This window comes from Saccopteryx leptura, chromosome 10 (assembly GCF_036850995.1).
Source record: "Saccopteryx leptura isolate mSacLep1 chromosome 10, mSacLep1_pri_phased_curated, whole genome shotgun sequence".
In the NCBI taxonomy this organism is placed as follows: domain Eukaryota; kingdom Metazoa; phylum Chordata; class Mammalia; order Chiroptera; family Emballonuridae; genus Saccopteryx; species Saccopteryx leptura.
This window is the reverse complement of record NC_089512.1, coordinates 42,042,758-42,057,305: the sequence shown is the minus strand read 5'-3', so window position 1 is coordinate 42,057,305 and position 14,548 is coordinate 42,042,758. Positions and strand designations below refer to the sequence as shown.

Here is a 14,548-nt window from a genome sequence, read left to right as displayed (position 1 = left end):
ATTGCTTGCTATTGTTTACCAGAGAAGGGGTTTTATCCTGTCTTGTTTTTCTCGTGAGTACTGAGAGAGAGAGAGAAGGTTTCCCTGCCTGCTTGTTCATCCACCATTGTGAGACTCATAAACGGAATGGCCCGCCATCCGTCAGCTCCACAGTTTCTCTACCATCTGCCCGAATCCAGTGTGAACCTGCATGGCCATGGCCACTGGCCTTACACCTTGCTTTACATGAAGCTCCTTGGAAAAGTTGAGCAAACTGCTTGGAAAAGTTGAGCGATCTCTTCATTCAGAGATTGAAGTTGCAGGTCTCCACCCTCTCAGTACCTAATGTCCCAGAGGTGAAGTGTCACAGAACTGCCATGGGCGTGAAGTGCTTGGTGAAATACTGGGGAAGACCTATTGGCCAAATTAAATCTGACATTAACAACAGTCTAAGACAAGGCCTGCTTCGATGACCTTAAGTCACTATGTATTACAGTAAATAGAAAAATAGTTTGTGACACACAAGCCTTCACAGCCAGAGGCCAAGCTGTTCCTCTTCGGGTCACAGGACTCCAGGCAGCGGGCTGGCACCTCCCGCAGGCGTCACCCCGGTCAGCTGTTCTGTATGTGGAGTCATGAGCCGTGAGGACAGGTCTTATGGAAGGAAAGGCCACAGAATGAGAGCATGCTATTAAATCAAGTGATTGATCTGTCAGAGCAGTTCAGATCACTAGACAGTAAGTTGTTCTCGGAATTATACACTTGTGAACCAGGAGGTATTCGAAGAGGATTTATTCTTTCATTTATGTGTTTATTAATTCAACGAATAGTTTGTTGAGTGTCGAAATGCTGTAACTCTTGAGGTTAACAGTAGAAGGTGAGAAGAGCACTTAAGAATTCAGTCTCCTGGGAAGATAGACATGTTGAAAAAGTTAAGTCCTTTGTTTTCTTTTCTTTTTTTTTTTTTAATGTATTGATTTGAGAGAGAGAGAGAGAAGCATTGATTAGTTGTTCCACTTATTTACTTGGTCCTTGTATGTGCCCTGACTGGGGATTGAACCTACAACTTTAGTGTATTGGGACGAAGCTCTATCCCACTCAGCTATCTGACCTGGGTGTCCCTGGTTTTCTAGTACATCTTGCAGCTTAACAGAGCCATCCTCAGCAAAAATCATTGACAGAGATTTATTATTATTATTATTATTACTATTAAGTGAGAGGTGGTGAGGCAGAGAGACAGACTTCCTCATGTGCCCAGACGGGGACCCACTTGGCAAGCTCCCTACCAGGCGATGCTCTGCCCATCTTGGGCTGCTGCTCTGTTTTTCAGCATCTGAGCTATTTTAGTACCTAAGATGAGGTCATGAGCCATCCTCAGTTCCCCAAGACCAACTTGCTTGAACCATTCGAGCCATGGCTGTGGGAGAGGAAGAGAGAGAAAGAGAGAGAGAGAAGGGGGAGGGGTGGAGAAGCAGATGGTTGCTTCTCCTGTCTGCCCTGATCAGGAATCGAACCTGAGACTTCCACACACCTGGCCAACGCTCTACCACTGAACCAACCGACCGGGACCTAGAGATTTTTATACCCTCAAAATAGCCCAACTACAAGAAGCTATTGTCAGTTTCTCCAACACACCCCTAAAGAGCTGGAGCTTCTAGGGAACAGTGTTATTCCCCGAGTCATAGCCAGTGCTTCCATTCCAGGATAACTGACGTGCACCTCTTACTTTAAGGTACATGACCATTGGGATGAGAATAAATCATTAATTATACACCAGCAAAAAGCTGCGCACACTGACTTCATGGGTGATGACAGTGAACTGGGAGCTCCTCTCTAGATTTGCATATTTTTTTGAGGATTTTATGCAGCTACCACTCAGCTTGCCCTCCTATCCGGAGAGAAGGTTTTTGCCTATACTGTAGTGGTCTTGCCCAGGCCGGTCAGCAACTGGGTGTCTACAGTGCTGCCCCAGGAATCTGGCTGACCATCCCTCATCCAAAGCCCAGCCTGCTTTACTTAGAGATCCAAGTTTCTGATTCCAAGGTCTTAGAGGAACCCCTCTTGTCTAGGATTCCAGATGTAGAATGGTCGTCTGATTGGAGGAACAATAGGGGTGGAGCTTCTGAAGCGACATCAGATAGTCCTCCATGTCCATGCTGAAGCGATGCAGATGGAGAAATGGGAATTGTAGCTGCTTATGTCAATCACTATGTGGATGATGGTTCAGGGCAGCAGGTTATCTGTCTTAATAGGGAACCCCAAAGTCTTCATGGCTTAAAATAACAAAGGTTATTTACCATTCCTACCACATGTTCTTCTTAGGTTGACTGTGGGTGGCTCTGTTCTATGTTGGCTTCCCACTGGGATCAGCCTAAAGGAATAGCCTCTATTAGAATATTGTTTATCTTATAGCCCAGGGGAAAGACACATGGTTAACCTTGGTTCTCAAAGCTTCTGCCCTGATATGATAAATGTCACTTGTACTTACATTTCATTTGTCAGAACAAGTCACATGGCCAAGCGATATCAGTGGGTCAGAGAAGCATGTTGAGAATAGAATGCACTCTACCACCATGTGGTCCTAATAGGGCGTTTGTCAAGAGAGCCTCCCTCCTTCCCCTGAGACTCACTAGCACTGGACTGCGCCACCCATCAAAAATAAAAGACTTTCTACTGCGTCTCTAAAAGCAGGGCCCATTCCTGTCTAGTTTATTGCTGCATTCTCACTGCAGTACCTGGCATAACTTAGACATTACAACAAACATCTATTGAAATAATACAAAGGTGATATTGCCAACTGTGAAAGTACTCTATAGATGAGGGCTCTGCCCTTGATTACCGTGGGTCCGCCCCCCTCAGACCCTCTTGCTCATCCCCATCCCTTCCCGTGCTGTGGCAGACCATGAGGAGACATGTCAATCACCACTGCCACCTTGAAGTGCTAAGGTCACTCTGCCCTCACCAAGGCCACCCAGAGCACAATGCAAACCATTTAATTAAAAAGTCAAGACAGGGACCTCTGTCCCCAGGCTGATTCGGGTTCTCCCACCACAGTGTACCCTGAAATCTGCCTCATGCAGCCCTGTCTGTATCTACTTACTGGCTCAGAGAGACTTCCTCACCCTGAGAAGACTCGTGAACCTTAAAATAGACCTCACCTCTGATTTTCAGCCCCCCCCCCATCATGTTCAAGCTGCAGCTGCTGTGCCCAGACTAGGGTGACCTCTCAGCAGCCTGGTGGGTCCCAGAGACCTTTGTGGAGGAGTCCCAAGGATCGTCTTAAATCCACCCTAATGTGCAGACTGTGCCACACCACCTTTGCAAGTGATGCATCTGTTTACGCCCTGTTCTTCATGGAACCCCTTGGGGAGAGGAGAGCAGAACTTTGGGAGAAAGCAAATCTCTCTGTTCAAGTGCACCAAGAAATTAAATACCAGCTGTCGAGTTGGCGAAAATCTGTACCATCTGGTTAAATGCAGCTTGATGTTTCCCGGTAGGCAACATCTGCAGGTGAGGCAGGGTGGCCTGCTGCTCCCTTCACCAGGGAAGACAGGAGGCTCTGCACCAATGGCCTGGCCAGGTCACAGGCCATCTTCAACAGCTGTGAACAACAGCTGTACAGGGAGCCGGGTCCTAGGGGCCTGGGCTGTGCTTGGCAGGACACTATACTGTATGGGAGAAAGAACATTAGCTAGGTGTCTGAGAGCTGGGCCCGCCTCTCACTAGCTGTGTGGCTGTGTAATCTTGGTCAGTTCCCCTCCCTGGGCCTCAGTTTCTTTCTTTCTTTCTTTCTTTCTTTCTTTCTTTCTTTCTTTCATCTTTCTTTCTTTCTTTCTTTCTTTTTTTTTAATCAGAGTGATTTGGTTTTTTTAAATTTTTTTATTTATTTATTCATTTTAGAAAGGAGAGAGAGAGGGGAGAGAGAGACAGAGAGAGAGAAGGAGGGAGGAACAGGAAGCATCAACTCCTATATGTGCCTTGACCAGGCAAGCCCAGGGTTTCAAACCGGCGACCTCAGCATTTCCAGGTCGACGCTTTATCCACTGCGCCACCACAGGTCAGGCGGGCCTCAGTTTCCATGTTTGTAAAATGTGCAGAAGGTTACGATCCCCTCCAGGTTCACTGAGGTAAAGCAGTGGGGAGGTCTCAGGGGCGAGGAAAGAACTGGAGAGTCCCGGTGAGGGGCCGCTCACTAGCTGCTTGTGGTCTTGGGCTTGCTGAGCTTCTGGTTTCTGATCTGCAGACTGAACTCATAATGGTCTCCACCTCATAGCTGAGTAACTAAGAAAAAGCATTGAAGTATTTAAGTCGGCTCTGGCACTCAGTGCCCCAGAAAACGTTCCTGAGAAAATAATAATACAGACCTGTAACTATAAAAAATAAAGTTTGATACTTATAGGATGTATGTAGAATGTATAGAATAATACTGACCAAGGGCTTGCCTTTGGCAAATGCAACCAATTTTGCCTCCTCATCTCTTTACGTCTTCCCCCATCACTCCACACTGTACTTATATGTATTACACCTCTCTCCCTCGATACAAACCTGTTTTAGGGAAAATGACAGGCAGCCCCTTCACTAGTCTAAGGTGCTAATTGCACTGTGACTTTTGCTTAACAAGAGCAAGGTCCTTAGCCAAAAACAGGAACCTTAAGTTGTGGGGCCGGCCCACACGCCTCTGCACTGGGCCTGCTAGATAGCATTGGCTGCATTGGCTTGAGCTGAAAGTCCGAGGCCCTGAGTGTTGAGGCTGCGTCTCTCTGGCCTCCTGAAGTGTCAGGAACCGACACACACTCTGCCCCAGTCACCAGGCTGTCTTCATGCTGGACAGATCTTGGTGCCAGAACCAACTTAATTAAGGATCAAAGACGACATTGCTATGTTGCATTATTCTGGGGGGTTCTAAGAAAATGAACTTGTTCCAAAGCTCATGTGTCTCCCTCTCCGCAACCGCCCGTACTCTTTACTTGCTACCATCTTGGTAGGTTCCTTGCATTCACAGAGCTATGGCGGGTGACAACCCTGAAGACTTTGTTAGTCAGCAGAACATTAGTGTGGGTTAACGTACCAGATAAGTAAAATAGATTCCAAAAGAGGCTCTAGGGGAATGGGATGAGAACAAGTAAATGTTGTCGAGGGGCATGGACAAGAGGCTGGATGGGCAGGCTCATATAGGCATTGCGTAGATTGGCCAGAAGTGTCTCATGGAGACACTAGATGGGAGGAAAGGCAATTAGACACATTAATGGAGTGTCAGCTGTATGTCAGACATGGCATCAACCAAAAACTCTTGGAAATATCCATGTAAACAATGCAGTCAACGCTGCCTACATTTGCCCTTGAGCTGTATAACTGCAAGGTGACTATGAATTGGGAGAGGGAACTCTTCTACCCTCTCTGATCCTTCAGTTCCTAGAGGCTTCCCGTAAGGTGAGACTCTCACATTGCTAAACAGAGCACATTTTTCACATAGCATAACCTTCGATCGCAAGCCAATGGGTGTTCAACCTCAGACCCAATGATCTATACTGAGGCTGGAGGCTAAACTGGTTGGGTTGAACATTTTCAAAGAAGTTATATTGGTTTCCAATATGGCAATTTCCTAAGGGATTTTCACGAGTCATTTTAATTGTGGGAGATGTTTGTGGTGGCTGACTTTGGAACCCAATCCCTAGGTGAGATGAGGCTCTGATACACAGAATTCAGAACTCCAGGAATCCCTAACAAGTGACAGATAGTGCGCCCAACCACTGTCCATTAAAACCATCGGCATCTACAACTGACTGGTCAGGCCAGAGCCAGGAGAGAGCCCCTATACCTGTGGCCCCCAGCACACACCTTGGACTCCCTGGCTCTCATTTCCCAAGAGTATCAGGAAGCCCTTGGCCCCCTTCCTTCCCTGAGTAGCTGAGCCTTGCTCCTGTGTGGAATGTAAGGATGTGGCAGCATTTGAGTTTCAATGGGAAGTCAGTAGAAGCCCAAAATGATCCCAACTGGGGTGTCCAGTCTTCTCTGCAGGGCCAGCCCCTCCCACTCATCTCAGCTCCGCCCTCCAGAAAGCTGTAGGTATGATTCTCCTAAGACACAAGTCTGCCCATGACACTCCCACAGTTTCAGGTTAAGTCTCTATGCATTTGTCTGGAATCATAGCAGTAGCAGAAATAATCATAATAATATAAATAATTATTATAATGATAAGTTATAGTTAACACAGAGTGAGCATTCACCTTGTGGTGAGCACGCTGCTGCAAGCTCTAATGCAACTTCTTGTTCAGTCCTCACCACACCCTGGGAAGGGAGATAGTATAAAAGGAGGTAGAACATCAGAAAGGTTAAGTGACTTGTGCACAGTAACAAGGCTACAAGTCATACTTCCAGGCATCAAATTTAAGTTATGGTAACTTCAGAACTCAACCACTGTCCCATTTGGCCTAAACAAATGTTTGTTTAAAAAAAACTTTTTTTAATTGGTAAGTACAAAGTGGCTTGCACTTTTCAAGGGACCAGGGCCTAGAACTTTCCCCCATCACAGCTCTGATCACACTGTGTTGCAATTGTCTGTCAATCTGTTGGTCCTGAGCTCCTCTGGGTCAGGGACTGTGCTGATTCCCCATTACATCACCCGCACCTGCCAGGGGTCTTGGCATCTTGTGGGTGCTCAATAAATGGCTGACAGGTTAATGGATAGATAAGTACATAAATGAATCCACTGATCCCAATCAAACCCTGGCCTTCTCCAGGAACCTTGCCTGCTTATGAACGCCCCCAGGGGAATCCCATTTTCCTAAATGCCTCCAGCACTTTTTCCTTGTGTAATAGTTAATTACACGCTATCTTGCCACGTGCAATACTTTTTCATGTAAGTTACTGATGCCTCCCCGAGCAGACCATAAGCATTTCAGGAGCAGGAATGGTATTTGGCCTTTCTTTTTCCAGGTCACCTAGCTCAGGTCTGGGCACAAACCTTTGAATATTTACACTGATTACAGCTGACGCTTAGACAATGAGGGAATTAGAGGTGCTGACATCCCAGCACAGTCAAAGGTTCACATGTAACTTGTGAATCACCCAAAACTTAACTACTGATAGCCTGCTATTGACAGGACACCTTACTGATAACATGAACAGTTGATTAACACACACTTTGTGTGTTATATATATTCATACTGTGTTCTTACAATAAAGCAAGCTAGCGAAAAGAAAAGGTTATTAGGAAAATTATAAGAAAAAATAAATTGTACTATAAATATGCAATCATTAAAAACGTTCAATACTGACAGAATAGCAATAAATTAACAAATCAAAAATAGCATAAAAAATCATAAAGAAGAGAAAATACATTTATAGTACTTATTGGGGGAAAAAATCCACATAGAAGTGGACCCGTACAGTTGAAATCAGTGTTGTGCAAAGGTCAGCTGTGGTTTATACTGACCTGGAAGCAGGAAACAGAAGGCGAGGCCACCCACCCGTGAGGACTGACCCTTTGTTCCTTCTGCTCCCTGTCCTCTGCAGGAGCCTCCTCTGGCATCATCGACCTCTTGCCGTCCCCCACTGCGGCCACAAACTGGACTTCAGGACTGCTAGTGGACAGCAGTGAGATGATCTTCAAGTTTGACGGCAGGCAGGGTGCCAAGATCCCTGACGGGATTGTGCCCAAGAACTTGACGGACCAGTTCACCATCACCATGTGGATGAAACACGGCCCCAGCCCCAGCGTGAGAGCCGAGAAGGAAACCATCCTCTGCAACTCAGATAAAACCGGTGAGTCTCCACCCAGCCCTTCCGGTGGCTGCCTGTGACATCCCCGCAGGTGAGGCAGAGACACGGCCACCAAAGATGCGGGGGAAAGCATGAGAGGGGCCCGGAAAAGAATACGTCCTCTGTTTTTCTGGCTGCTGACTCCTGTCCTTGGGGTGGAGCAAGACAGGAAAAGGGGAAAGTAGATGTACAGACACAAAGAGCGTGAAAGCTGGGCCTGGGATTGGTGGTTTTAAATCGCGTTGCTCAGAACCCCAGCCTCCCAGGAGTAACGTGGGGCTGCCATACGTGAGACCAGGGTGGGGGTGCAGCCTCACTTCAAGCAGAGCAGCTCCACCTTCATGATATTATACACAGTAAGACTTCCAAAACTTTATTTTCAAGGAAGGGGCCCTGCTAGTTTAAATTAGTAGTTTGAATGTCAGTGCCACATGTAATAATGATAGCACCATACGCTACATTTTCCTGCATGCTGCTGTGCAAGGCAGTTCACAGCTTGATGGTTAAAAGCTCTCCACCACTTATTGGCTGTGTGACCTTGGGCAAGTTGTTTAACCCTTTTGTGCCTCACTTTCCCTGTCTATAAAATGGGCATTAAGTACTATCTACCGTGTAGGATTTTTGTGAGTGGTAAGTGATTTTATGTATGTGTGGTGCTTTAGAACAGTACCTGACCTATAGAAAGTGCCTCTGTGTTCACTGTTATTCTTCTAACCAGTGCCTCACATCTCTACAAACAATTTTATGAAAGCATTGTTGTGTTTCCCATTTTAAAGATAAGGAAGCATCCCTGACAGGTTAAGTGACTTGTCCCAAGTTATACAGCCAGTGAGTATCAGAATTAGAAGGTAAGCTTAGAGCTAATTCCAATCCTGTGCTCTTGTCACTGCATCCCACATGCAAACACACACACACACACACACACACACACACACACAAACATACTCTGATATCTTATGCAAATTTTACAACTCCATCTTAAACTGTAATTTCACAATTTCCCATTTCAAATGCAACTGGGATTTTGTTAAATTACCCAAAATAAATAACTGCAGCAACGAGAAAACAGCATAGAAGAGTGGCTGACAATGTGGTCTCTGCTGCGGGACAGCATCTCAGCTTTCCTACTACGTAAGGCGTGACCTTTGAGGAGTGGCTGATCTCTCTGAGCCTCAGTTTCCCCATATGTAAAATGGGGAAAATAAACATGAAGTAAGGTATGAAAAGATTTAACAGCACCAGATATGAGATCAGTGTCCCCATTCATTCACCTGATATTGTTATTATCATGATCATTAGCACCTCTGGTTTAGAACTACATTGTGCTGCTACAAGAACCCCACATTCCCTCTTTCAGTCAGTCTTTACCGTAAATGTTTATGCATTTTCTGGATATAGAGACTGAGCCAGAGAGAGACACCCAGCTTTCCCTGGTCATATGGTGTGTTTATGTCAGAGCCATGCCAGGGACAGTTTTTCCTAGGACCTTCCTGCAGGAAGGTCCCCACAGACTTGCATGAGCTGGCACTGAGGTTTGGGACCAGGTTCAGAGTTCAGCCCACAGTCCGAGGAATTGCCCTGTGGCTTGATCCTCCCAGTGCCTGATGAGGTGCTCCCACTGTGCCTGATGGGGTGCTCCCACTGTGATCCAGGAGCCAGCATCAATGAGACAGGGGCTTAGGAGTATAAAGTAGATGTACAGACACAAAGAGCACAAAAGCTGGGCCTGGGATTGGTGGTTTTTAATCGCGTTGCTCAGAACCCCAGCCTCCCAGGAGTAACTTGGGGCTGCCATACGTGAGGCAAGGGTGAGGGTGCAGCCTCACTTCCAGCAGAGCAGCTCCACCTTTGTTATATTATACACAGTAAGACTTCCAAAACTTTATTTTCAAGGAAGGGGCCCTGCTAGTTTAAATTAGTAGTGCCCTGCTAGTTTAAATTTGAAATGAAGCAAATCCCTTGGGAGGCAGGTCAGACAAATGTTAATATTTCTGCTTACAGAGAAGGAAATGAGAATATGAAAAGTTTGAGTGACTAGCCAAGGATAACAGCTGATTACAAAGAATAGGCTTGAACCCTGGTCCTCTGGCTGTGCATTCCAGGCCCATGCTATTGGACCAAGTGGATTTCATCCCTGCTACACACTAGGATAACCTGGCATTTATTTATTTATTTACTTACTTACTTATTTATTATTTTAAGTAAGAGGAGGGGGGATAGAGAGACAGGTTCCCAAACTGGGATCCACCTGTCAACCCATATCTGGGCCCAATGCTTGAATCAACTGAGCTATTTTTAGTGCCTGTGGATGATGCTCAGACCAACTGAGCTGTCCTTAATGTCCAGGGTCAACACTGGAACCACTGAGCCACTGGCTGTGAGAAGGGAAGAGGGAGAGAAGGAGGAGAGGGAGGAGGAGATAAACAGATGGTCACTTCTCTTGTGTACTTTGAACAGGAATCAAACCCAGGACATCGATATGCCTGGCCAATGCTCTATGCACTGAGCCAGCTGGCCAGGGCCCAACCCCAGCTCAGTAAATCAGAGTTTCAGGGGAAAGTTTTGGATACCAGGGCTGAGAACTCTACTTTGGACAGTGATGCCACACTATCATCAGAGGAGTTCACTCACCAGACATTTTGGCACCCTCAAACCAGCAAGCTCAGGAGCTGCTCAGCTTGGGGCTTAGTATAAAACAGCACCTTACAAAGTAGTTCAGGATTGGCACAAAAAAGTAGGGAAGATTGTTCTCTTACTTAAAAAGAAAAATCGATTAACTACCTCCTTGCCCTAAATTTTAAAAGATATGAAATAAATTAAGCTTGATTGGGGCTTTTATAGATCAGAAACATTTTTTCAAATAATAAAAAACAATACATGGTTTTTTTTATAGCAGAAAACATGAGAAACAGAGACAAGTATTTAAAAAGCCACAAATTGCCTAAAATTCTAACACTTGGAGACATTTTATGATATCTTTTGGTATATTTCATTCCCAAATCAAATCTTATATTTCTATGTATATGGCCGTGTACTTTTCAATCCATTTTATAATACTTGTGATACTATTGTTATCTGTTACTTTTTAAAAACATTATAGCCTGATCGGTTCTCTATGTAACACAATATTCTTTAAAAACATGACTACACGGTAGTATAAAACTCTGTCACATGGCTTTATTATACTTCATTTGACTATCTCCCTATTGTTAGACATTTAGATTGCCTTCCCTTAAATGCAAATAAGTCAACAGTACAATTAATATTTTTGGATATACCTTTATGGATATTTCTGATATTTCCTGATGAGAAGTTGGGTTACTGAATCAAAGAACATAAATGTTAGGAGAGCTATTGATGTAAATTGCCAAATATTCCTTCATGAGGATTGCACTAGTTTCTCTGTTGTCCACTAAGTAAAACTTACTAATGCTGAAGTAATTTATGAAGATTTGGCTAAAAGAATCTATTAGTCAGCATGGGCTAGTTGTAGTTTTCAAAAAGTTAAAAAGAAAACATTGTGACTACCAACAACAAAGAACATCTTGGTGGCTAACACGTCCATCTCCGTTTCCCTCACGTCAGTGACCAGCCATCCTAAGTGGGGCTCAGGAATGAGGAAGCCCCCTATCACCTAGATCTTTGGGGACCCAGATTCCCATTGTTTGGTGCTGCAGTTTCAACCACAGAACATAAAGTTAGAATAGAGCACAAAAGTCTTTCTTCCGCTAGACCAGAAAGTGGCGTGTCCTACTTCAACTCACAGTCCATCGGCCAGAACTTGGTCACATGGCCCCACCTGGGGTTACAGGGGAAGCTGTGGATTCAGTTTAGCTGTGTGTCTAGGAGCAAAGAAACCAGTATTAGGTGAACACTAGCAGCGTCTCCAGGATGAGGATATTCTGTGGGGCAGTTGTGCTCCTTTCAAACTCGCCTTTGTTCGCATGAATTTTTCCCTCCTTGTGTGAGCAAGGCTCTTTCTTGCCCTCTCTCGGTAACACCCTCCCTGCACACACACACCTCTGCTCGATCCCCTCTTCCTGGCATGCAGCCCCCTTGCCATCTCTGAGTTTCAGCTGAGAGCAATCGATGATAAATGGCCACCTGCAGTGCCACTTCCCTTCAGGGCTTTCCAAGAGAAAGTGGCCCACCTGCCCCAGCAATCAGATGACAGAGGCAGCTGCCAGCCTGGTATAGAGTGCTAAGGTGGCCCCTGCCTGCTGAGAAGGAGAAGGGGTGTTCCCATACTTTGAGGGAAGCCCAGAAAGCCACTCCAAGGGATCCAGGTTGTCTGCTGTGGAGAGGACAGGGCGACCTCACTTCCTGTGGCCTGTGGGCTGAGCTGCAGACACTCTTCCATCGGCCCTAGGCTAGTATTGGAGCAGGGACCAGGCGCTCTGGGGAAGTTTGACTCACTTCCCAGGAGTTTAAGGTGTACGAGGGCTGGAGCCTCCTGCCCAGGGGGTCTGAAAGCAAGAGGCTGATGAGGGTGCTCAGTGGTAGGTGCGGAGAGGGGTAGAAGAGGAGCAGGTGCCCTGCTGCGATTTGGCACGGACAGGTGTTTTTGTTCTCTTTCCTGTAGACCCTATAGGTATCCAGAAACGGGCATGGCTAGAACCATGAGGGCTAGATGCCAGGAACACAGGATGCCAGCAGGGGAAGCAGATGTGGGGGGCGGGGGAAGTGCCTGAGGGAGGGCAGGAGCCAAGAAGAATCATGCAAGTCAGCGGGAAAGAGCATCACTCACACCAGGAACAGAAAAGTGAGGTGCAACAAAGACGGGTTTGGAACTGGTATCGCTTTCCTAGCCATCAAGAAAGGGACCATGTCACTTATCAGATTAATTCCTAGGTCCGTTCTTATTGAGAGTGTGGGAGGTGAAGGTCGGATGAGGAGGGGAAAAAAGAGCTAGAAAAAAATATTGTACCAGGGCCCAGGCCTACTTTATTGGCCATGGGTGTCATGTGATGATCTCCGCAGGGCCCCTCCAAAAACCAGTGCGCCCGTGAAGGAGCCCATATATAGACACCTGTCATGATAAAGGACATTTGACATCCATGAGAAAAATGACAAATTCCTCTGACCCTTTAAATAGGCTTTCCACGTTATTCTTTTTCATCCACCTTCCCGGCCTCTGACAGTGACTGGGCCGGGGGGAGGCTGGGGGATGAGGCAGTGAACATGAAGAATGAAAGCACAGACCTTACCCCATTCTTCCCTTGCTGCTAGAGACGAAGCCACAGGTCAGGACTGAGCAGAGGAAAGAGGAAGTGCTTTTCATTAGAAGAGCGACTGATGTTTGATTTGGAGAGAACCTTTCAAGACTACTTTAATATCTGAAAGTGTCCAGAAAGTTTTAGGATCTGCCAGAGATGTAGGCAAAGAGGAGAGAGGGCAGGAACAAAGATCACTGAAGGACAGGAGAGGAAGTGAAGCTGATTCCTGAGTATAGCATGCCTCCAGCCCATTGAGCACATCAGGTATCCTGCTGTGGGTGGTGACTCCAGGAACGCAGACAAATGGAGGGAGAAGGAGAGACACGTCTCCTAGACCAGAAGGTGCCCTAGACCTTTTTCATTCTCCTTGTTCCACCTCCTTACACACAACCTCTCCTAACTCCAAATAAAACTAAAGGGGAAAATTGTTCCTATATTTTTCTAATATTTATCAACAGAAACTATGGGAGATCGGTTATGCAATTGTGAGAGGGACTAAACATAGTTAGTAAAATTCCCATCATCAGGCCTGGGTGTTTTGCCAACCCGAAAGCCTAGTGCTCACTCAGACACTGGCCCCAACTTACCTTGCCACATTTGGCAACCGACCATTTTTACCTTCCTTCTGTTCTTTGGTTGCATTCTGAAGAATGGATACGCTTTTATGAAAATAGCATCCGACCCTCCTTTTTTATGCTGCGTGGTCACAGCAGCAGTGTAATAGTCCTTATAATGACTAACAGTCATTGAGCATCTGTTCTGGGCAGATGCTTCACACACACTTTCTCATTGTGTCCATTAAGATGCTTTCCGCTTTAAGGAATGGGAAATACAGATCAGACTGATATGAGCTAATAAAATAATAATAATAATAATACAGGAACATGTCTTGTAATTAAAAATGTCCACAGATAAGATAGCTTCAGGCAAAGTGTGATCAAAGCATAGCTCCCTTTCCCTGCAATTGCTTAGCTCTGCCACCATAAGTATATCAATTTCTTATTAGCAAATATGGATACAATGGTTTCAAGCCTCCAAGTTATATATACTACAACTTCTAGAGAGAAAGGAAGTGTCTCTCCTCTTAGCTTTCTGCTCCCCAAGAGATGTATTTAGGTGGTTCATTCCCAGAGCCTCTTTTTTTTTTTTTTTTTTTTTTTTAAATAAATTTTTATTAATGGTAATGGGATGACATTAATAAATCAGGGTACATATATTCAAAGAAAACATGTCTAGGTTATTTTGTCATTAAATTATGTTGCATACCCCTCACCCAAAGTCAGATTGTCCTCCGCCACCCTCTATCTAGTTCTCTGTGCCCCTCCCCCTCCCCTAACTCTCTCCCACCCTCCCTCCCATGTCCTCCCTCCCCCCACCCCTGGTAACCACCACACTCTTGTCCATGCCCAGAACCTCTTAAGCTCCTGAATCACTGGCCTGCTTTGAGACATTGCCAATTCCTAAGAGAAGCCCTGGGGCCAGGAGAACGGCCTGCACTGTTGGACTTGGGCCCGGGCCCTGAACCAATCACTGTGGCAGGGGGATTTACATTGAGCCTGTTTGGCCAGGACCAATCAGAGCTCATTTCTAGG

General features: G+C 45.8%; 1 protein-coding gene across 3 annotated transcripts in view; it reads left to right on the top strand.

Moving 5' to 3' along the window:
* Positions 1–14,548, top strand: part of CLSTN2 (calsyntenin 2) — a 670,874-nt gene that overhangs the window by 559,673 nt on the left and 96,653 nt on the right. For all 3 annotated transcript variants that reach the window (XM_066350512.1, XM_066350511.1, XM_066350513.1), the window contains exon 7: positions 7,495–7,743. In XM_066350512.1, the coding sequence (XP_066206609.1) occupies positions 7,495–7,743 (249 nt within the window). The remainder of the gene's footprint in view (positions 1–7,494; positions 7,744–14,548) is intronic.